Genomic DNA, 24037 nt, shown 5'->3' with positions numbered 1-24037 from the left:
AAAAATAGCATGAGGATGGGTTCAGAAAACACTAGTGGAAAATTAGGGGAATTACAGCTTGTCCTGAGAATGACCCTAGTAAGAGGAGGCGGTCTTAGATCTAGGAAAAACATTACTCAGCAGAAATATGACACCATTATGGTGGAGAAAAAGTGACTCAGCAGAGGTGGGATATGTTACGATCAGAGCCAAGTGAGAAGGATTAAGGGAAAGAGACTCAGCAGAAATTCTACGATAAAAGAGCGACCGCAAACAAAGAAATTCCAGCCTTGATCCGGAGCTTGGCTCATTTGGGTTGTGATGTGTTTGTTGCCTGCGAGCACATTAAACTCAGTTGCATCTGATTCTACATGTCTCCAGAGATTTTTTTGACCTCTGAGTATTTGAGTTTTTGATATCTAATGGAAGACAAAGAAAGTCCGTTTGAGAGGAGAAGAGCGAGGTCGCGAGCTAACTGGCCCGGCTCGGGACCTTGACTTTTTTGCTTCCACAGACACCATGTCAGCTTTCAAAGAGTCGGCCATTTTGATTTGAATTTTTGACATGTTTGAACGAACTCCTCCTAGGGATTTCGTCCGATCAATTTCAAATTTGGTACAGATCATCCTGAGAACATGCTGATCAAAAGTTATTAAAAGCTTTACACTATGTCAAGGGGCGTGGCCGCTAGGGCATGACAAATTTTGGCGACCTTTCGTTTTCTTGCCATCGAATTTCGAACGGACTTCACGCCCACTTACTTGATCTCAGCAGCTTCAAACTTGTTGGACATGATGATGGCTCCGCCACGAACGATCAGATATATTAATATCCCACCTTACTCATAGTGGTCCCCGGTGGTAACAGGAAGTGACCAGTCTTTACTTTAACATGTACTAATGCCACAAACTTGACTGCATCAACTTCATTCCACTTCTAATGCATGCAGAACAAGTTGGTGAAGCTACCTTATGAACGCTGTGAAGGTACGTCTAATGGTGTCCCTGTGGCGGTGTGGCGACTATCGATCCCTCGCCACTAAATACATTTGGCTTTTTGATGGCTTCAGCGACCTCATCTCCACATGAAAATTGATACACGGGTCAAGAATGGTGAGCTCTTTGATCTGATAGGGGCGCCGCCCCTGGGGGGGACAAAATGCCTCTAAAGTGCCCCCTTGAAATTTTCAAAAACCCCTCCCCATAGGGTTTTTTTTTGGAGTAGGAAGATGAAAATTGGTACACATGTGTATGTTGTCCAGACGCACAAAAAAGTCTCTGGNTGGCTTCAACGATCTCATATCCTCATGAAAATTGATACACCGGCCAAGAATGGTGAGCTCTTGCATCCGATAGGGGCGCCGCCCATGGGGGGGACAAAATGCATCTATAGCGCCCCCTTGAAATTTTCAAAAAAACCCTCCCCATAAGAGTTTTGTTTGGAGTAGGAAGATGAAAATTGGTACATATGTGTTTGTTGCCCAGACGCACAAAAAAGTCTCTGCGACCAATGCTGTATTCCAAACATGTTCATCTACTCAACAGGATGTTAGGAGACTAGATGTGTGGTAATCAGAATCTGTTGGTGGTAAAAGCTACTCAAGCTGAAATAGTGACTGAGTAAACTTTTACTTTGTTTAATATGTGGAATATGAATAAAACCAAAGTGAGGAGCAATCATGGGTCTGTTTTTAAATTTCATTTTCACCTAATTATTAAAAACATTGAACAACATTTAATGACTTTCTCAAAGGCTAATATGTAAAGAAAGTGATGTTACATATAAAGGGATAGTTTGACATTTTGGCAAATTCGCCTATTGCCGTAATCCCTATAGTCATATGAGTAGGTACATTACCTTTAACTGTCAGTTCCTGCTGTTTTGAGATCGGTGGGACAGAGCTGCCTACTGCTTAGCGCACAAAATGGAGGTTTATTAGCAGCCGGCCTCTTTTAGTAACCGGGCCCTGAGAAAGAACATTGTTAACACTGTGCTACAATACAGAGAAATACAAAACTATACTGATAAACCTTCATTAGTGAGTGCGCATGCGCCACGGTGTATGCAGCCTGTTCCAGTCACTCCTGCTTACTTTAACTTTGTTTTCAACTTTTTTTCCTCTCTTCTTTATCTTACTTGTTCTGTTTTTACTTTAGTTATTTATTAAGCTACGTCCTCTCTAATCATGCTTGTGTGGAGAGTTTTTGTTGTTTCGCTCGTGGTGGAATCGCTCCTTTTACTCTGCCACTCGACCGTCGCTCAGCAACACCACATTGTTTACTCCAGGGATCAGCTGATGGAGCTGAAGCCGGCCGGCTTGGCTACGGTGAGGGAGGATATACCTGCTGAACTTTGGAGGAAAACACACCGGGGTTGCAGAGGGAAAAGATCGCTACGGCGGCGGAAAGGAGCGAAACACCGGAGACTTATGGAGAGGAAGACATTGAAGCCGTGTCTCCCATCTATCATCATGGGCAACGTGAGATCACTGGGGAATAAGATGGACGAGCTTACAGCGCTAACCCGGAGTCATCAGGAATACCGGGAGTGTAGCCTGATGATTTTCTCGGAGTCATGGCTACACACGGATGTTCCTGACCACAATGTTTCCACCGTGGGTTTCCACACTGTCCGGGCTGACAGGGACTGCACTAAGAGCGGTAAGCGTAAAGGAGGTGGGCTTGCTGTTTACGTGAACAACAGGTGGTGCAATCCTGGTCACATCACAGTCAAAGACCGCATCTGCAGCCCGGATATTGAACTGTTAGCTGTGGGCCTCCGTCCTTACTATTTACCCCGTGAATTCTCACATGCTATTGTAGTGGCTGCTTATATCCCCCCGTCCGCTAACCCGACGTCGGCATGTGACGTCATCCACTCCACAATAGCCGGACTACAGACTGCACACCCGAGTGCTCTCATTATAATCTCGGGTGACTTCAACCATGTCTCTATTAAAAAGACACTCCCGAAATTCACCCAGTATGTGACCTGTAAAACCAGAGAGGAGAAGAGCCTGGACCTGCTGTATGCTAATGTAAAGGACGCATACACCTCCACGTCCCTTCCCCCGCTGGGTAGATCAGATCACAACTTGGTGCTTCTCACCCCCTGCTATGTGCCTCTAGTGAAGAGGCTGCCTGTGACCACAAAGACAGTGAGGACATGGTCAGAGGACTGCTATGAGGCACTGCAGGGCTGTTTTGAGGTGACTGACTGGAATGTACTCTGTGAGCCACATGGAGAGGACATTGATGGGCTTACTGAGTGCATTACAGACTACATTAATTTCTGTGTGGACGGCATTGTCCCAGCAAGGACTGTGCGGTGTTACCCAAATAACAAGCCTTGGGTAACAAAGGACATCAAAGCCATACTCAACCTGAAGAAGAGGGCTTTCAGAGGTGGCAACAGGGAGGAGCTGAGGGACATTCAGAGGGAGCTGAGTGCAAAGATCAATGAGGCTAAGGACGGCTACAGGAGGAAGCTGGAGAGGAAACTCCAGCTGAATAACATGAGCGAGGTCTGGAGTGGTATGAGGACCATCACCGGTTACAGACCAACTAGCAGTGGAGCTGATGGTAGTGTGGCTAGGGCCAATGAGTTAAATCTGTTCTTCAATAGGTTTGACACTGCTGCCCTGGCCCCTGTTGGCTCTCCTGCTGACTGTCTCCAGCCACCACCACTTCTGACCCCCCCTCCTCCTCCTGATAGCACCTCATCCAACTTGGTGAGCCCCTCACACCCATCCCCCACTCCTCACACCTCCTCTGGCTCCCATGCTACCTGCCCTCCTCTCACTTTGGACTCCAACTCTCCCCCTCCTCAACCTGCACTCTTTACACCTCTACATGTTAGGAGACAGCTGAGCAAACTCCCCGCCGGTAAGGCTGCAGGCCCTGATGGTGTCAGCCCACGGGTTCTCAGAGCCTGCGCCGAACAGCTCTGTGGAGTGCTTCATCGTGTCTTCAAAATGAGCCTGAGCCTCCAGAGGGTCCCTGTGATATGGAAGACGTCCTGCCTCGTTCCAGTGCCAAAGATGCCGCAACCCAGCGGTCTCTCGGACTACCGACCGGTGGCACTGACGTCACATATCATGAAGACCCTGGAGAGACTTGTCCTGGAGCAGCTCAGGCCTATGGTCAGGCCGCACCTGGATCCCCTCCAGTTCGCCTACCAGCCCCGGATTGGAGTTGAGGATGCCCTCATTTACCTGCTGAACCGCATCTACGCCCACCTGGACAAGCCGGGGAGCACTGTGAGGGTCACGTTCTTTGACTTCTCCAGTGCTTTCAATACCATCAGGCCTGCTCTACTGGGTGACAAGCTGACGGCGATGCTGGTGAATCCCCCCCTTGTGTCCTGGATTGTGGATTACCTCACTGGCCGACCACAGTACGTGCGCTTGCGGCACTGTGTGTCAGACACAGTGGTCAGCAATACCGGGGCTCCACAAGGTACTGTCCTCTCTCCTTTCCTCTTCACCCTTTACACCACGGACTTCAGCTACCAGACAGAGTCTTGTCATCTTCAGAAGTTTTCTGATGACTCTGCTATAGTTGGATGTATCAGCAAGGGTGAGGAGGCTGAATACAGGGCTGTGGTGAATAACTTTGTCTCATGGTGTGAGCTGAACCACCTGCAGCTCAACACAACAAAGACAAAAGAGCTGGTGGTGGATCTGAGGAGAACGAGGACACCAGTGACCCCAGTTTCCATCCTGGGGCATAACGTGGACATTGTAGAACACTACAAGTACCTGGGTGTGTTCATAGACAATAAACTGGACTGGACTAAGAACACTGAAGTCCTTTACAAGAAGGGACAGAGCCGCCTCTATTTTCTGAGGAGGCTCCGCTCCTTTAACATCTGCCGGACTATGCTGAGGATGTTTTATGAGTCTGTGGTGGCCAGTGCTATTCTGTTTGCTGTGGTGTGCTGGGGCAGCAGACTGAGAGTAGCCGATGCCAACAGACTCAACAAGCTGATCAGAAAGGCCAGTGACGTTGTGGGGGTGGAGCTGGACCCTTTGACAGCAGTGTCAGACAGGAGGATGCTGTCAAAGGTGCGGGCGATACTTCAGCATGGCTCTCACCCTCTCCACAACGCTCTGGTCGAACAGAGGAGCACCTTCAGCCAGAGACTGATTGCTCCTAAATGCACCACTGAGCGCCACAGGAAGTCATTCTTACCTGTGGCCATTAAACTGTACAACTCCTCCCTCTGATGATCGGACTCATTTGGCTATTTATAAAACAAATCACACAATATAATTACTCATTCTTATTTCATTTATAATGCTACAACCATTTCATTGTATATTGTATATATTTCAGATTGTCTACTTTACTGTTTTTATTATTTATTTTACTTTATTGTCTACTGTAATATTTTATTTATGTTAATGTCTACTTTAATATTCTATTTTATTCTATTTTATTCTAATGTCTACTTTAATATTTTATTTTATTTTATTTTATTTTAATGTCTACTTTAATATTTATTTTACTTATTTCATTGTCTATTTTAGTATTTTATTTATATCTTCATCTTTATCTCTTGTTTCCATTCATGCTGTATTTCTTTTTCTACTTTGCATGGAGCATTGGAACAAAAACAATTTCCCCCCGGGGATTAATAAAGTATTCTGAATCTGAATCTGAATCTGAATTAATATAGGCCTATATTTTATTTTCAAGTGCATGTCACACGCTGAGTGAGCTGCCTGTTAATTGCGTTGTTGGCAAAGTGGTAATGATTGTGACTGTGTTGAACAACCAGCAAGGACAAAAATATACATTTTGTTGATTTTCAACAGTAAAATAAAATCTTATTAGCCTGTAACACCAACGCAATAAATTAAAATGAGCTTTTAAACTAGCGTCTGAATTTCACAAGCACACATGAAAAATGCCACACACCATGACAACCACCAAGGACACACTGAATACTTTCTTGATTTTCAACATACCTTCTAATTAACGAGACCAACACAGTAACTTACAATGAGCTTTTGAACTAACAATTTTACAATAGGCTACCGCATGCATGAAGCATGCTTCCTTTTAACATTGGCAAAGGAATAAAATCAGTAACTTATTATTCTGATTCTGAATTTGTCGGAAAAACAGCAATGAGACTGTCATAACATTTTCTTAATTTATTAAAATTACAACACTGCATAACATCACACAACTTAGCCTATGAACACCAACACAACAACGTACACAAATGATAAATGAAAAAAAAAACAGCCAGTAAAACTAAGTTGATTTTTTTTTTCTTTTCTTTTAAAAATCTAAATAATATAGGCCTTTACAAAGGAAAATATACGCACACAGCAAATTGAATCAGTTAGTGCAAAATAAACAGACCTCTGGAATAGAAGCCCCTGCCTCGCAATATAATTTAAGACTTAAAACTTTTTAGGTCCGAATGCAAACAAAATAACTTAAATAGGAATAATATACACAAAGAAAAAATAGGCACACAGCAACCTGAGAGAAAATATATGCAGATAAACGTTTACAGAGGACTAGCCTTACCATGTAGAAAGAAAATAAAACTCACAACTTTTTTTCTGAGGTCAGAAACAAATTAAAATAATGCACAAAGTCAACAAATCTAGTGCCTGACTCAGACACTTTTTTTCCTCTTCGGTCTTAGTCTTCTCATATTATGAGAAAGGAGCACAAGTTTGTCTATGTTGATTGGGAGAAGTGAGCTCCACGTCTTGTTCATAATGAAGCCTGCCCTGGAGAAGATGTGCTCTAATGGCGTAGACGTGGAAGGGATTCAGTGCAGATGCTTAGCTGTTCTGAAAAATCTGGGATATCCTGGGGATATGCTGGGTCTGAGCTCCTCACCCTATCTCTAAGGCTGAGCCCAGCCACGCCACGGATGAAACTCATTTCCGGCGCTTGTATCTGCGATATCATTCTTTCGGTCACTACCCACAGCTCATGACCACAGGTGAGGTTTGGAGCGTAGATGGACCAGTTAATCGAATGCTTTGCCTTCCGGCTCAGCTCCCTCTTCATTACGACAGACCAGCGCAGCGCTTGCAACACTGCACCAAACCTCTGATCCATCTAACGCTCCATTCTACCCTCACTCATAAACAAGACCCCAAGATACTTAAACTCCCTTGCTTGAGGCAATAACTCTCCCGCAACCCGGCTGCTAACCATGGGCTCAGATTTGGAGGTGCTGACTCTCATCCCGACCGCTTCACACTGCTGCAAACCACCCCAATGCATGCTGGAGGTCAAGGTGTGATGAAGCCAACAGTACCACATCTTATGCGAAAAGCAGAAATGCAATTCTGAGGTCCCCAAACCGGACCCCTTCCTCCCCCTGGCTGCACCTTGAGATCCTGTCCATGAAAATCACAAACAGGATCGGTGACAAGGGACAACCTTGGCGGAGGCCAAAACCCACCGAGAATGTGTTTGACTTTACACCAAGTATGCGGACACAGCTCTCACTTTGGTCATACAGGGACCGAATGGCTTGTAGCAGTGAGCCTGGTACCCCGTACTCCCGCAGTACCCCCACAAGACCCCCCAAGGGACAGAGTCATAAACCTTCTCCAAGTCCACAAAGCACATGTAGACTGGATGGGCAAACTCCCACGACCCCTCCAGCAACCTCACAAGGGTAAAGAGCTGGTCCACTGTCCCAAGGCCAGGACAGAATTGCATTGTTCCTCCTGAATCCAAGGTTCGACAATCGGTTGGAAATTTCCTTTCCAGCACCCTGGAGTAAACTTGTGTGGCCCCCCCATCAATCTTCATTTGGTCATCCAAGTATCTCTTCATCTCATCATCCTCTCTTTTCTGCTGCTCTTCATTAGTAGCCATCAGCATGGATATCTCCAGCTGCTTTTTACATTTCTCCTTTGGTGAGGTGCCAGGCTCGCTGTCCTCTTTACTGCTGTCCCTGTCTGTAACAGTAGCAGCTTCTGCTGGAGATAAACTGTCAGTCAGATCAGATACCGTTGTATATGCCTCGTCCCGTTTCTCTGCATTGAGGAATGACAAGGACTTAAAGCAGCTTGGATGTATATGCTGGTCTCCAGACTACAGTCAGCTCCCATCTCTTATCAATTTCCTCAGTGAGCTTTGTCTTGTGTTTTCACTGCCAGGCTGTCATCATCGTGCAGCAACAGGTGGCATGTTGTCATGTTTATCAACCAGCTACAGCAGCTCGATGTGAGTGACCATCGGCTTCAGTACCGAGACAATGTCCTATGAGATCTGTATCTCTGTCAAACCAGTGGGTGATGGCAGGGTCACAAAGTACAGCATAAACCAGCCACCTCTGTTCAAAGAGACACTCCAACATGAAGTATGTGTAATTCCATCTTGTTAAGACATCCTGGATTAGTTTGTGCTCAGCCACTTGCTGTTGCTTTTGTTTATCAGCAAGAACGGCTTTAGCCTTGGCACTTTTCTTAAAATGGCTTGAGAGATCAGATCTGGTTTCAAATCTGTGTTTATGCACAACTGCAAAGTGTGCCCAGCACAATGAATGCCCCGCACATTTCCCTAGGATGGGTAGTCAGATTTGCAGCACACAACACCATATTAGCGTCATTGTCATGTGTGATTGCGACCCTCTTCTCTGCAGTAATCCCAATGTCCACCATCACCTCACCAAGTCACTTTGCTTTATTGGCAATTGTGAAATTAATGTAGTAGTCACCAACCATCAGAAATAAAGCGCACAGTGACTGTCATGTATCTCTCCATCTGTTAAGAGGTCCATATGTCTGTTGTGACACTGAGTGCTGTACAGCTTTTAATTTTCTCCAGAACTGTTGCTTTGGTGGTGTTGTATTTGCTTGTAATGGCATGCATTTTTCACATTTGGGTATGCTGTAACATGGCTCCAAAAATTACACCAGTTGTCTGAAACCTTCACTGCTGACAATGTTGACAGGTGTCATATCAAGTGAAATAAATCCGCAATTCTGTTTGTAATATCCCTCTTCCTTTTATCGGGAACGGGCGGTTTCAGAACAAGTTTTTGCTGAGTCAAGGTCAAGCAAAGTAATTTAGCTTTTCAAGTACCCAGTAACACTTGGATAAGTCAAATAACAAATATGACAATACATTTATTATTTATTTAGACTCTCTATAGTGAGAGCAGTCATGCTAAGTGGCTAATGGGCATAGCTTCTTACATGTTTGAGATGATGTCATGTTTGTAGTCGATGAATGATAGGAAAATGTTTACCTGCAGAGTTTACATGCCACCTTGGGTTTGTCCTTCCCACATGATCCCACACTTTGAATTTCCCGCCCAACATGTCATTAACTAATAGAAAGTAATGATGTGGGGTACCAGCCGTATAACTAAAAGTGACTCCTGTCTGACTGCTGAGCATGACCACTTCTTGTGTCTGTCCTTTCAAATTAAATTCCCACATAGTCCAGTCATATAGGTTTTGATGTATTTTGACAAGGCAGCTCCTACTGGAGTTTCAGCCGGTGTAGTGGAAGTTTGGCTGACCAGCGGACAGTGCGCACATGTCACCAAAACCTCACAGTCAGGTTTCCAGAATGTCAGGCACATTAACAATGCAATAAATACCCACAAAAACCATTATTCAATGCAATTATCTGCAATCAGCACATAAATGTATCTCTATATCGACTGTCCTGTCACATCTGATGTCAGATCAAAGGGGATTGGCACCGTTTGGCACGTTTGGAACACGTAATGGAAACCCAACCTGATTTGATTAACCCTATGGGCCCTAGGTGTTTTTGGGGTGTTTTTACTGCCTTTACTTTGAAGCTCATATCACAGTCATTATAAAGGCTACATACACATGCTATATCTTGTTTTTTTCAGGACAATCTGAGTTAACCAGATTTGCCATAAGTTCATGTCCTCCTATGTGCCTGTATTTTATATTAATTTTTATATCAATGAAAAAAACAAATCCGTGTTACTAAATTCTTACATTTTTACANAAAGAACCAGGAACTTGGAAATGCCTGTTTGGGTGTAGCTCTGTTGAGGAACTTGGAAATGCCTGTTTGGGTGTAGCTCTGTTGAAAGCCTGTTTGTTAATGAGTCTATGTCTATGTGACGTGTGTTGCAAACGGTCTGGATTAGTGCAGAGATTGTTTAGTTACATGCAAGAATCTGTTTGTGAACAGTATTAGCAAACTAAACACTTAGCTGTGGCGAAGCCAACTAATCAATGACCTAACTGCAATCTATCACAACAATAACTCAGTACAGTATCAAATCACATACAACAAGTTAAACAGTCTTGCTTAGCCTGTAAAGCTGTGATAAGCTATGCCCAATTATTACATTACCGATCCTTGAATGGATGGAAGAAAGAGTCACTTGGTGGTGGTGTTTTGTTAGCCGGCAGAAGAAGGCTGGGAAGGTGTGGTTTCAGCTGCAGTCTTTGTTCTGTCCTTTGTTCCAAAGGTTCTGATCCGAGGAAGTTGGTCGCTCTGGGTCCTTGCAGAGTTAGACGCTGGGTGCTAACTCACTTAGTTCCTTGTTGCTGGAAAGCTGGTTGCAATGGCCTTGTGTTTGCAACAGAGTCTGTGATCAGTTTCCCTCCCTTTAGTGGTTTGGGCCTCTGGAGCAGGGGTTTGGGCCTCTGGGCTGTTCCAAGCCCAGCCGGAGAGCGGTGTGAGCTGTTGAAGCTCCTGGAGCAAGAAGAGAAGGAAGGCTTGGAGGGAGCAGATCTTGTACAGATGCCTGTGACATCACAGAGTCACATGTCACTGTAAAAGGTCTTGTCCAATCAAGTTTTGGGACTTGAGTCTCACTGAGGTGTGAGTTGAGATCTCCTGTGGAGATGGGTGTCGCATAGCCCTCTTTGTTTGAAGACAAAGAGCATGCAGAGGAAAAAGCCTTTAAATTGTCCCGTGATGATTTTACCAAATGATAAATCATCTGTGGTCCTGTGAATCCCAACATTACCTATGCCCATGAAACCGAGCTGCACCAATCACATCGGTGTATCTGATATAGGCGGGCCAGAGGCGAGCTAAACAGATGACGACAGTGCTGCGACGACGAAGTCTGGAATCAGTCAGTAAACATTGCAAGATGGCTACGGATGAACACCAGTTGTTTGAAACGGCTTTGGCTGCTAGACTTGGCTTTTTCTCTAAAAGAGGAACAGAAGACGGCGCTCGAGTCTTTCCTTTGCAAGGACGTTTTTGCTGTTTTGCCGACAGGATACGGCAAGAGTCTAATCTACCAGTTAGCTCCGCTGGTAGCTTAGCGTATATGTCACCCCGTGTATTGTTCTGATTGGTCGACAAATGCATGCTTGGTGCCGCCCCACGAGTTGGGCCATTTTCATTACTCATGGCCAGACCCTAAATCTTTCTAGATTTGGCACTGGATTTCCAGGCTAGCGCTGGCCTGTGATTGCATTACCTTTCTACTTCAGCACCTCTCTCCACCTGGGAAAGGCTACCCCAATGTTGACCCTTGTTTTTTTAATTTGCTGGTCACGTTGCCTTTTTGATTCCCTTTTGTGCTTTCTTGGTGACAACGATTCCGTCTCCCGTGATGTTGCATATGCATGATCCTGCATTTTGCTCAAAGTGTGGGACTTTGTTTCAAATTTGCCAGGATAGTAGCGGAGCACCTCTTGCTCCTCTCCTTCGGCTTCTCAGTCACGCAGCGCTGGCCTGGCTCTCAACTAAAACACCGAAGGCGGGGCTGTATATATGTATGTATCCTCAAGAAACGTTATGGAACCCCCCAGCCGACTTACCCGCACAATGTACAAACAAATCCGAAATTCTCCTTTTACGAGAATAAGTCAGATTATTTGTGGAGGTAATAATACACTAATGATGACATATTTATGGATGCAGACATCATTTTTTTGCCAGTAAACAACTGAAAATGTTCCACAATGTCCCTTTAAAAACAAAAATTAAAAAATACAGCAGGAATGACAAATAAAGGCCTGTGTCTGGAAATAAAGGCTTGTTTCGAAAGTGGTCTTTCTAAATGAAGCCAATACCCACTGCAGTTATGGTAAGTAAAAGCCCTGCCACCAGGGCAGGAATTTCACAAGGGCCACGAGGGCCATGGCCCCCCTAATTTGGCCCTGTGCCCTTGTAAAAAATATTTGCCCTAAGGCCACAGTGGCCTTGATGCCCTGTCCGCACTGCCCCCGGTGATTTTGCGGTTTTCTCCTCTGCCTCTTTCCTGTCAACACAGCTTTGACACCTGCATCTTTTGAGGAAAAAAAAAATGGGATGACATTCTGGATTCTTATTGGGCAACATCAAATGAGACGATGCGTACATCACCAGTGGTGGGTTTGATTGGAGCCTGGCATGAATCGCTCGGACGGGCTATAACGACAGTTTGACACCAATCTATCACTGGCCAACCAGGAGACTTTATCAAAAACCCAGGCAGGGATCGGTACCGAGACCCGATATTAAACAACCCAAGGCAAATTTAATCAAGACCGTAATAATAGTAAGCTCCGCCACTATCAGCATTACTTTTTAAAGTTTCGGTTTCATCATCATCATTCTGCAGCCTCTCTCCTGCTCTCTGCATGTCAGGGCTGACCTCCTCCTCACAGCGCGCGTGCACACACACACACACACACACACACACACACACACACAAACTCAACAGAGTGAAGTCAGATAACAGCAGAGAGGCCGTGGTGCAGATGAAGGGAATATCACTTCAAGGTTACTCTAGTTAACGACAACTACGCTTGTTACTGTAAGTGCAATAAAACCTCTGCCAGCCAAGCCAATACATGTGATCAGCATGTAGAAAGCCAATACTTTAGACCAGCATGTAGAAAGCCAATACTTTATCAATACATGTGATCAGCATGTAGAAAGTCAATACTTTATCAATACATGTGACCAGCATGTAGAAAGCCATATTTCTATCTGCTCTGTCGTTGAAATATGATTCTCTTATTCACCGCTATTATGATTTACGATCGCGGTCGACACAAGCACGTCGCGCTTGTGGTGCTAACAGCAAAGTGTTAAAGACAAACTAAAATGAAAGCTGTCTGTATGTAGTCTAACACTTTATCTGAAGATGTACCTGAGGCAGCCAACCTGCAGACAGTGAGTGTCCTCAGTAGAGGAGGGACAGAGAGCAGGATGAATGACTGATACTGATGTTTGTCTTCATGCTGAGAAAACGTGAGTTTCTTCACTCAGTATTGTGATGTCAGGAGGAATATTTATATTCCAGTGAGATATTATTGGGTTTTATATAGTGACTTTGTTGTTGTAAACATGACTGTTGCTGCCATGGAATGTATAAAACTATATCCTGTGTAATTGACCTATAAGAAAGCATCAGGAGGTGAGGTGTGTGCATGTGTGTGTGTGTGTGAAGGAGAGGGGAGAGGGAGATGCTGGTAGAGAGATAGTGTGTGTTATTAGATACTGTTAATGTCACTTATTATGCTTCTGTGCATTGATAGCTCTTTTTTAGTCTGTTTCTGCATTATGTTGAGGAGGGCCATGCCTGTATAATATATATATGTCGCTCGCTGCTAAAAATGTGGCCCATCGACATTATCTGGTTTTGAAATGTGTCCCAGTTGAAATGGTAATTGAATAGCCCTGCTGTAGTTTTTTTGTTAGCTATCTAACAACACATCAAAAATAACTGTAAGCCAGTCTTGTTCAGTGAATCAGTTTATCATGTACACTCAAAAAATATTTAGGCCTAATATTTAAAATTTTGTTTGCTTATAAATACATAAGCCTGGTTGTTCTATATTTAAAACACACTGGGCTCTAGTTTCGCAGACCGGGCAAGGCGGAGGCGCAGCGCACCTGTGCCTCGCCAACTGGGTGTGGCCAGGCGGATTTTGTAAGTTTGGCACACCGTGCGCCTGGCGCAGCTACTCCTCTTTCCCACCTCCGTCCCTCCTACCTGCGCAAGTCGGAAAGAGGGAGGAGAGAAGGCGTGGAGTGGGTTTTACACACATCACACCAATCAAATAAGCCCCTCTCCTCGCCCTTAAATGCGCCGCGCGAAGGCGTAATGAGAGTTTACTCAATTCGCCATGGCAGAAGAGAGCAGCAGCATCAGACAGCCAAACTTCTCCCAGGAGGAAACTGCTGTTTTGGTCCGGGAGGTCCAAGCTCACAGTGTCCGAATATACGGAACTGCGAGCAGACCTCCACGGGCTGATGATGCAAAGGTAGCCTGGGAGGAGGTAACCACAATTGCAAAACAATGTTACTTTTCTCTCGTGCGCACGTGCGCTCTCTCTTTCTCTCTCGCAGTCTCACTCTGTTTCTTTTCTTTTGACTTTTCTAAGATGACAGATGCTGAATATATACTCCCTATCTGATGCTGTGGCTGTTTGTGGTTGGCTGAGAGGGATGTGAACTCATTAGTTTTGTTTATCAAATCAGGTTGGGTTTCCATTACGCGTGCCAAACGGTGCCAATCCCCTTTGATCTGACATCAGATGTGACGGGACAGTCGATATAAAGATAAATAAATGTATCTTTATATCGACTTTCCCGTCACATCTGATGTCACATCTGACATCCAGTCGATATAAAGATACATTTATGTGCTGATTGCAGATAGTTGCATTGAATAGTGTTTGTTTTGGGTATTTATTGCATTGTTAATGTGCCTGATATTCTGGAAACCTGCCTGTGAGGTTTTGGTGACGTGTGCGTACTGTCCGCCGGTCAGCCAAACTTAAGCTTACACCGGCTGCGCTCCTCCTGCGCTGACGGGGTCATCCCTATATTCCCCGGGTTCTATGTTCCCCGGGTTCTTTGTTTCCCGCTCGGCGAACATAGGACCCTTTAAAAAAAAAAGGGTCCTATGTTCCCCGCTTTCCCCAAAAGGAAATATGTTCCACGCTTTGTATGGGACCGGGGAACATAGGACCCTTTTGAGAAAAAGGGGTTAGGGTTAGGGTTAGGGTTAGGGGGTTAGGACCCTTTTTTTAAAAAAAGGGCCTATGTTTCCTTTTGGCACGAAACTGTCACTGCGCCAAGGTGGATCTGTCGACACCTCCCCCTGCTGCGCCGCCACACCCATCTCAGCGCACCTCAGTCTGCCAAACTACCAAACTGAGCGCGCCTCGGGTTGCGCTGCTCGAAACTAGCTCTGCACGGGGTTCGCCACCCTGCGCCACCCTGCGCTGCGCCGGGAAACTAGAGCCCATTGGGTTTATTAGTATTATTAAATAAATCACATTATTACTTATTATACTTATTATTATTACTTGAGCTTGTTTTATTTATTCATTTCACAGATAGTTACATCCTGAGACCTTAAATAAAATTCATTATGGACGTGGACTTAAAATCATTGTTTTATTTTATGGCCTTGCTGCCCTGGCTTTTGGCCTCTGTGCCCTCAAAAAATGCCCCTAAAATGATGAAATTCCAGGCCTGCCTTCCACTATTTATGATTTTTATTCCTTTATATCCTTCACTATGAAGATACAACATTCTTCGCTTGCTTGATGCTAATGGCATTTGTCCACAGTTTCTCATCACCATATCACTGTTAATTTAACCATGCTTTTGTTGTTTGTTTTAGCCATTGTTTCACCAGTAACTGCACACACATACTATCTCGGGTTTGTTTGTGTTTTGCATTATATTCAGTTACAATTCACATAACATCAACATTTTTAGGTTAAAGTAAAACACAGACAAGTATAGTTAAGTTTAATTTGTGTTTATTGGTTTAGATTTGTCTTTCATAAGTTATTTAATCCTCATTCTTTTACTTACCATACTCACCTTGTGGTCCAGAGGTTAAAGGAGGAAGCAGCCCATCACATCCTCTATTTATACCCTGTGACCTCACCAGTGATCTCACTGGGTCAGTCTATGCATCGGGGGGAGGTAAAATTAAGTCCAGCTATTTCTTGCTGGTGTTTATTTGGCTATGCATGGTTGTGGTGGAATTTGATGGTGAACTGTGCTAGAAGATTTCTGCTTGGTGTGAAGTGGAAGTTGAGTGGCTTTCTTCCTTCATCTGCTTTCAGAGGGGCAATTGCTTACCTGCAGTGGTGGTGCAGCCCTCAGGAGAGTGGCTCCCGCCGATGGATGGGGCTATATAAGCAGTTGCTTTTGGGTGGCCGGGGGGAGACATCAGTGTGTAGCTGTGTGCATCTGATTTAGTTCATTTAAATTACTATGAGTTGAGTTTTCTTCAGTTAAGCCAAGTTAACTGTTTGTGTTTATTTTTTGCTTTTTGTAGATATTTTGGTTACATGTAACACGGTGACACATTTTGTAAATAAATTGCACCTTTTTGATATCTGGACAAAGTTTCCTGTGTCTGCCTTCTACCAACATCCAACCATTATGGCCAGGCTTCCCACAAAGTGCCCCTGCTGTTTCACTCTTTTATTTTCCCTTTTACTCTGTTGTGGTGACATCCCTAGAGGAAATATCAGTAAAGCTGGACTGCTGTTGCCATACAGTTGTCCACAGCAGCAGATCTCTCTGTGTTCTTATTGGTCAAAGTGATGGCTGTGATGGGAGGAGTCCTGCAAGATGAAAAGAAAATAATGTATGCTAGACTTTCTGTCGGGATGTTGTGAGGCGTCCAAGACACAGCATCAGTTGTCTACTATGACACATTACATGGGATACAACAATGGATTATGGCAACAACACTCATTGTCATTCACGATCTTAACTGACACCTCCTAGAATACACCGAGCACCTTCTCTCTCTCTCTCTCTCTCACTCTCTCACTCTCTCTCCTTTCCTAACACATGTCCTGTTACTGCATCTCGCTATCTCGGCTCTGCTGCATGTCACTAACTCGGCTTCTTCTCCGGAGCCTTTGTGCTCCACTGTCTCGCAGGTTAACTCATATCATAGCGGTGCCTGGATGGTGTGACGTGTGTGGTTGTGCTACTGCTGTGGTCCTGCCAGATGCCTCCTGCTGCTGCTGTTATCATTAATCATACTTCTACTGTCATTATACATGAATAATCATATGTGCACATATGATAATTGTCACATACATATACTATCATATATTAATATATACCTACTGTACAACATTGTACCACAATAGCCGTAATTATTACTGTAATATTATTACTTAAATTAATGTTGTTGTAAGCTATTATCATTACTGTCTGTCCTGCCTCTCTCTCTCTCTCTCTCTCTCTCTCTCTCACTCTCTCTCTCACTCTCTCTCTTTATGTATCATTTTGTCACATGGATTACTGTTAATTTATCATGTTGATCTGTTCTGTACAACACCTATTGCATGTCTGTCCGTCCTCGTTTGACGTTTCACCTTGCTATATTTGCATTTTTTCATGCTGTGTCTCTTGGATGCCTGTTGCTGATGGTCTGACACCTGGTTGCTACGGTTTTATAAAGTCTTGACCTCACCTGAGCGCTGTTGTGGCTGACTAATCCCTCAGTGAAATTCACAAGCTACCCAGTATTATATTAACAAATTAGCCACACCTGCACCAACAGCAAAATTAGAGTGGTGTTTGCATTAATTCATCAGTTATTTAAAATTCAATAATACAATAGCCTAGATGATATGGCCCATACTGTTTGAGTATTTTTACTTTTTGTTTTATCTGAGTATATTTTGATTTAATAATTTTGTACTTTTACTTACATAATATTTTTATACTGTCCATACTGCTACTTTATCCTACTTCTTCCACAATTGGTCCTTAGTCTTTCTTTTGGTGGCTCCCACTTCTTCCTTCTTCTTTCCCTTTCCCTGCTGTATGAGAAACGCTATCTTAATGTCAATGTTATGTAACTGGCTGGTAAAAGGCAGAGCTCCATACATTTTACAAATCAAGCAGCTGATTTCACAGGTTTTAAGATTAAACCACAAATAGATTCTGAGCCAGTTAGCCTGAAACATGTTGCCATAGTTAACATTGCTGTTACCTGTCTGAAGAGCCTGAGGACTAATGAGCAAAAGTCTAGTGTCCATGTTTTCATGTCTTGAAGCTGACATAATTAAATCTTGTCAAGCAACTGAAAAGCGAACTGGTGAGTCTGACCACAACTGAAAGATGCTGCATCAGCAGTGGGGGCTTATAGCCTTGTAGAGGGAGGAGAAGAGAGCACACAAGTTGTGTTGTCCATGGGGTGGAAGACAGTCAATCAGTGTACTGGTGAGTCTGCTCACAGACCAGACCATTCAGGCCCTGGTTATAGGCCAACACCTTCACCATGAGAGTGAAGTTTAAGAAAAGCGTGAAGCACTATTAATATACAAAGCCATCATCTTCTGTTGTGGATAGTTAGAATTTTTTTTTGCCCACGCTGCATTATGTCACCTCAACTCAGCCTTTGACACAATGGACCACAATGTCTTAATCAACTTTTTGAAAAACATGTTGGTATAAGTGGCTTTAGACTGGATGATCTCTTATCTGTCAAACAGGTTCTTCTCTGTCATACATGGGGATATGCCTCTCTTTTGTGGGGTCCCCCAGGGGGCTATCCTGGATCCCCTCCTATTTACCATATACATGCAAACCCTCGGTCAAATCATGTGTAATCATAGTATAGATGTTAATTGCTAGATGAGACACAACTGCATGTCCCGTGAAAGCTCTGGCACAACTGACTTTTCTTGTTTTATGTCCTGCCTCACTGAAATCATGAATTAGATGTCCAAAAATTTCCCGCAGCTGAATGACTCCAAATCAGAAATAATTGATTGATATCTTCATTTCGAACATGTTAAACAATAGCAGTGGTTAAAAAGAAGAAAGAAAGAAAGAAAGAAAGAAAGAAAGAAAGAAAGAAAGAAAAAACGGATATACACAAAAAAAAAGACACTTAAATTTCATCATCAAGATTGAAGCTTCACAGTTTTACATGCTCAAAAAGGAGTAGGAAGAAGTATAAACTTATAAGGTCCTACCCCTTAATCACTAATTAATTATTATCCATATTATATAATCAATGTATGGATATAATATAATAATAATAATAATCTATTCCCATGTTGTAGAATATATATATATATATATAAATACAAAAATACTATGTTATATAAATATATTTAGACAAAATATAAATACATGTACATATATTTATGTATAAGTATAAGTATATAACAGATGTCCAGTATACATACATACACAGACCAAATCCTATACCTGCCCCTATAAATATTTGTGTACCAAATATAAATCTCTGTATTATACCTTAAACTGTTCCTGGGATCAATAATAATGTGTACATTTAACCCTACAGCCCACTACCTATTTACAATTATTCCCATGTTTAACAAGTATTTACATATTAACAAAGCCCCTCCTCATTCTTGTACTTTGTGAAAATGACCTCTTAATATTTCTTTTTAAACTGGGTGATGTTTAGACATTGCTTTAGTCCCTCGCTCAGTCTGTTCCACAGTTTCACTCCACAAATGGAAATACAAAAGCTCTTCAAAGTTGTGTGTCTGCTTAAAGTCTTTACGTTTAGCTGTCCCCTTAAATTATACCCCCCTTCTCTTTCAAAGAACAGTTCTTGAATGTGTCCTGGTAGTTGATTGTGCCTTGCTTTGAACATTTTTTGTGCTGTTTTGAATTATACTAATTCAAAAAAATTTAAAGTTTTGGACTGTATGAATAATTGATTGGTGTGATGGTGAAAATTGACATTGTGAATTATTCTCATGACTTTTTTTTTGTAGTATAAATAGTGGTTGTAATGAGCTTTTGTATGTATTCCCCCACACCTCTGAACAGTAATTTAGATACGGAAAAACCAATTAAGTGTAAAGGATGTGGAGGGATTTCTGGTTTCTGGTTGCTTTAGCCAGGACTGAGATACTTCTTGCCAGTTTAGATCTGACATGTTTCTAATATGTTTCCGGGTGATTTTGTGATCTATTATCACACCAAGGAATTTATTTTCATATACCCTTTCTAGGTTGACACCTTCTATCTGTAACTGGACTTAATTATTTGTTTCTAAATGCTGATGCAAATTCTCACCAGAACACAAAATATTAGTGTCATCTGCAAATAATACAAATTTTAGTACATTTGATGTCTTACATATGTCGTTGATGTATAGGTTGAATAGTATTGGTCCCAACAGTGACCCCTGGGGGACACCTCACACAATGTCTAAACATTCTGATTTTGACATCGCAAATTGTTGCCTGCTCTTTAAGTAGCTTCTAACCCCATTCAGAACCAACCCCTGAATCCCATACAGTTCCAGTTTCTCTATTAATATCTCATGATTTAGAATAGAATAGAATAGAATAGAATAGAATAGAACTTTATTGTCCACCAGGTGGACATTTGTCTTTGGCTCACCAAACATAAAAACATAAAGAACATAAAACATAGAGCACAGTAGCACAGACAAAGTACCATTACAACATATTAAAAACAGTTCATTTCCGTGGTTTCAACAGTTTTCATTCACTTTGTTGAATTAAGAATAGTGACGGCACTTGGAATAAAAGACTTCTTAAACACGTTTTTAGTTGCCAGAGGGACTCTGTAACACCTCCCTGAGCTTAGAGGCTCAAACTGGCAGAAGAGAGGATGGGAGTTATCCTTTAGGATACTCTACGCTTTCTTCCTGGTCCTCTCTGTAAAGAGTTGAGATAAGGCCCTTTGAGGTTTACCAACAATTTTGCTGGCTGTTGTTACGATCCTAGTCAGACTGTTCCTAGATTTGCAGCTAAGGTGACTGTACCAGGCACAAAGATGAAAAGTTAAAACACTTTTAACTATGGTTTTATATACAAGATCTAACATTTGCTGACTAACACCAAGGCTACTCAGTTTTCTGAGGAGATAAAGTCTCTGAGAACATCTCTTAAAAATATACTTTGTGTTTTCAGAGAAGCTGAATCAAATTGTATCAAATGCTTTTTGTAAGTCAATGAAAATCCCAACTGTAAATGTCTTTTTGTCCAATGAGTTTGTGATTGCATTCTGTTAATGCAAGAGATGTTGACGGATTTGTTCTGAAACCATACTGTCACTGAGTAATTTGTTTTTGTCTTTGAAGTTGCATAAAATGTTTTTGAAGACTTTTTCTAAGATTTTGGAGAATTGTGGGAGAAGAGAGACAGGCCTGTAGTTTGTGAAGATGTGTTTATCCCCAGTTTTGAACATTGGTATGGTTTTTGTTGTTTTCATTTTTTTTCGGAAATTATCCAGTTTGGAAGGAAACATTAAAGATGTGGGTTAGTGGTTTAACAATCCCTTCAGTTACCCTTTTGACTACTTTCATATCAATTGCATCACAGTCTGTAGATTTTTTGTTTTTACATTTATTAACTGTATCAATAATTTCTTTCTCTTCAACAGTGGTGAGGAACATTGAACTTGCATTCCTCACTAGACGAGGATCTTTTGTATTTTCAGATTTCTGATTTTTTTCTGCTAGTTTGATCCTACATTTACAAAAAACTATTAAGCTTATTCACCACATCTTCCATGTTATTTATAATCTTATCATTTTCCATAAAATACTGAGGGTAATTAATTCGTCTCGAGCCATTTCTAATCAAACTATTCAATATATCCCATATACCTTCAATGTTGTTTTTATCATTTTTTAATATTTTACTGTAATATTCCTTCTTGCAAATTCTGATATTAGTTAACTTGTTTTTATATTTCTTATATTTATTTTCTGCTTCTTCAGTTCTCTGTTCTATAAAGTCTCTGTATAGTGTATTTTTCTTTTTGCAGGCATTCTGTAATCCCTTTGAGATCCACTGATTGTCTTTATGTTTATGTTTTCTACTATATTGTTTGATTGGACAATTTTTGTCATATAACAATGAAAAATATTCTTAGAAATTCATTAAGCAGTATCAATATCTTTCTCTTTATATAATGATTCCCAGTTGTTTTTTCAATAGATCATTTTTTAATGCATACATGGACTCTTCTGTTCGAACCCTTTTGTATCGTGTATGGTTGACCTGATCATTGGGTGTAAATGCTGGAAGCATTCAAACCCTGTGTTCTTCTGTTACCAAAATTCTTTATTTTTCTTATTATTATTCTTCCGCCGCATTATTCAACTTCAGTTATCTTCAACATACTTCAACGTTAAAATTCCGATTCCTATTAAATCCTATTGAACGAAAACGGTTGAACCGCTACTAGTTCCACAAACTTCAACCAATTCAAACCATTCAAACATGAAAATGTTCAGCTGAATTAGGACAAGACCAGAACAACTCTTCACGTTCCTAACATTCATACTTTCCCAGATATTCCCGATTTTTCCCAAATCGTTTTCCCATTGGGAATGAATTACAGAATCCTCAAAAATCTAAAAATTTCACCTTTTTTCAAACTGTAACTACTGATTCATACTTTCAGCTAGAAACTCCATTCAAAATGGAAAATCTTCATCATTTTGCTGACTTTTTACATATATGATTCAACTTTTCTTCACCCACACATCACGAATTCATACATTGACGTAGAAACTCCATTCCAACTCTCAAACGTTCACGCTGCCGTTGACTTTTAGGAACTAATTAAAATTTTCAATATCTCTTTTAGTTTTTCCACAAAGTCAGTTTAAAATACATGAAGTTTTTAGCGCTTCTCAGACTTTATAATGGGTGTGTATTGCATGAGCTAGAGTGGGTGATGTCATCGCTAGAGTGGAGAGCAGCTGTAAACTCATCAAAAAATTTTCTCTTCAACTCGCTCATACAGCCACAATTTTCACTGTACATACACAATTTATACCAAAAAACGTAAGAAAATTTGTCCAGCTCACAGAAATGTTGACATGGAATCTCTCACACGTACACATTTTTGCTGAGTGGCTCCAAAGCGAAGGGAGCGCCGATTTTTTCCTCATTCACTCCAATGTAAACTGAGAGGAGGCATTTCTGGAAACAGCTGAGGTGCAACACATTTGTAACTCGCTCCTCTGACCACATTTTTGACTCTAGAAATATAAAACATGACACGTGCGTTCACGAGAAGTTTATCTCTCTCACCATCACTTTATTTTCATTATTGGACCAATGGTTTGGGAATCAGAAGAACTTGTTTGAGGAGTTCAAACCCATTATAAACAGCCTTTGCTGATCTGCTCTCTCATGAGCTCTCTGTGTGCCCCTCAGGTGCAGGCAAGTCATTAATCGCCATGTCAACACACAGACACGCACACACAGCCCTCTGTTTGTGTGTCTCACAATCTTTAAAGGACAGATTACAGCAGCAGAATCTTCATTTGAAACAGCAAATACACATTATTAACCACGAAAGTGCCAAAATGGGCTCTCTAGCACCACCTAGGTGCACTAAAATGGCCACTGCAGCCCGTAGAAATGTTGTAGACAGGTCAAACCAAAACTGGTGTGTCCGACCTACAAATCACGCGCTGACACCCATGACCTAAATCGAACAGGAAGTGAGCTATTTGCCCTTTCAAAGTAAGATTTCGCCTCAAACATGCTCTTCTTCAAAAAACATCTCCTCCTACACATTTATCGTATCGGCTTCAAACACGCACACATGACAGCTCAACTGCTGCTAAACAGATCTTCTGTATAACTTTATCTCTCTCATCATCACATTATTTTCATGATTGGACCAATGGTTTGGGTATGGGAAGAACTTATTCGAGGAGTTAAATCTCCACTAAAAGAGGTCTCTCTGTGTTCTGTCTGTCTCTCTCTGCTCTTCTGCCAGGTGCACCTAGTTTATTACCATGGCAACCGCTGTGCCACACAAACTCACAGAAACATTATGTGTGTGTGTGTGTGTGTGTGTGTGTGTGTGTGTGTGTGTATGAGGGGTCAAACGTTTCACCCAACCACACTACAACGCGTCACTTGCGCCTACTTCGGACACATCAGATCTAATCAAACCGTGTGAGCGCACGCCTACATTTTACATAGGTTTACTATGGAGACACGAGTGTTACACACACGCCTGCTACATGACGCGCAGGCGTTGTGCACTCCACTCACATGACACACGCCTGCTACATGACGCGCAGGCGTTGTGCACTCCACTCACATGACGCGCTCACACGTCTTACCAGTACGCGTGCA

General features: G+C 42.3%; 1 protein-coding gene across 1 annotated transcript; it reads left to right on the top strand.

The window, feature by feature from the left end:
• The first annotated feature begins 2101 nt into the window (after positions 1-2101).
• LOC126388601 (uncharacterized) lies at positions 2102-8234 on the top strand. Its single transcript, XM_050041798.1, has 4 exons — positions 2102-2803; positions 3167-4436; positions 4539-4734; positions 8126-8234. The coding sequence occupies exons 1-4, from the start codon at positions 2165-2167 to the stop codon at positions 8232-8234; spliced, it is 2214 nt and encodes a 737-aa protein (XP_049897755.1). The 5' UTR covers positions 2102-2164.
• The last annotated feature ends 15803 nt before the right edge of the window (positions 8235-24037 follow it).

This window comes from Epinephelus moara, chromosome 4 (genome assembly GCF_006386435.1).
Source record: "Epinephelus moara isolate mb chromosome 4, YSFRI_EMoa_1.0, whole genome shotgun sequence".
NCBI classification, from domain to species: domain Eukaryota; kingdom Metazoa; phylum Chordata; class Actinopteri; order Perciformes; family Serranidae; genus Epinephelus; species Epinephelus moara.
The sequence above is the reverse complement of the archived record's forward strand: the minus strand, read 5'-3'. Positions and strand labels throughout refer to the sequence as shown.

What these genes read in the sequence shown, in the direction of transcription:
- LOC126388601 (XM_050041798.1), top strand. Translation starts at nt 2,165, where the DNA reads ATGCTTGTGTGGAGAGTTTTTGTTGTTTCGCTCGTGGTGGAATCGCTC. An exon ending in CAATACCGGGGCTCCACAAG is followed by an intron (nt 4,437 to 4,538) that starts GTACTGTCCTCT and finishes ACTCTGCTATAG; the next exon opens with TTGGATGTATCAGCAAGGGT. An exon ending in GACATTGTAGAACACTACAA is followed by an intron (nt 4,735 to 8,125) that starts GTACCTGGGTGT and finishes TTTCACTGCCAG; the next exon opens with GCTGTCATCATCGTGCAGCA.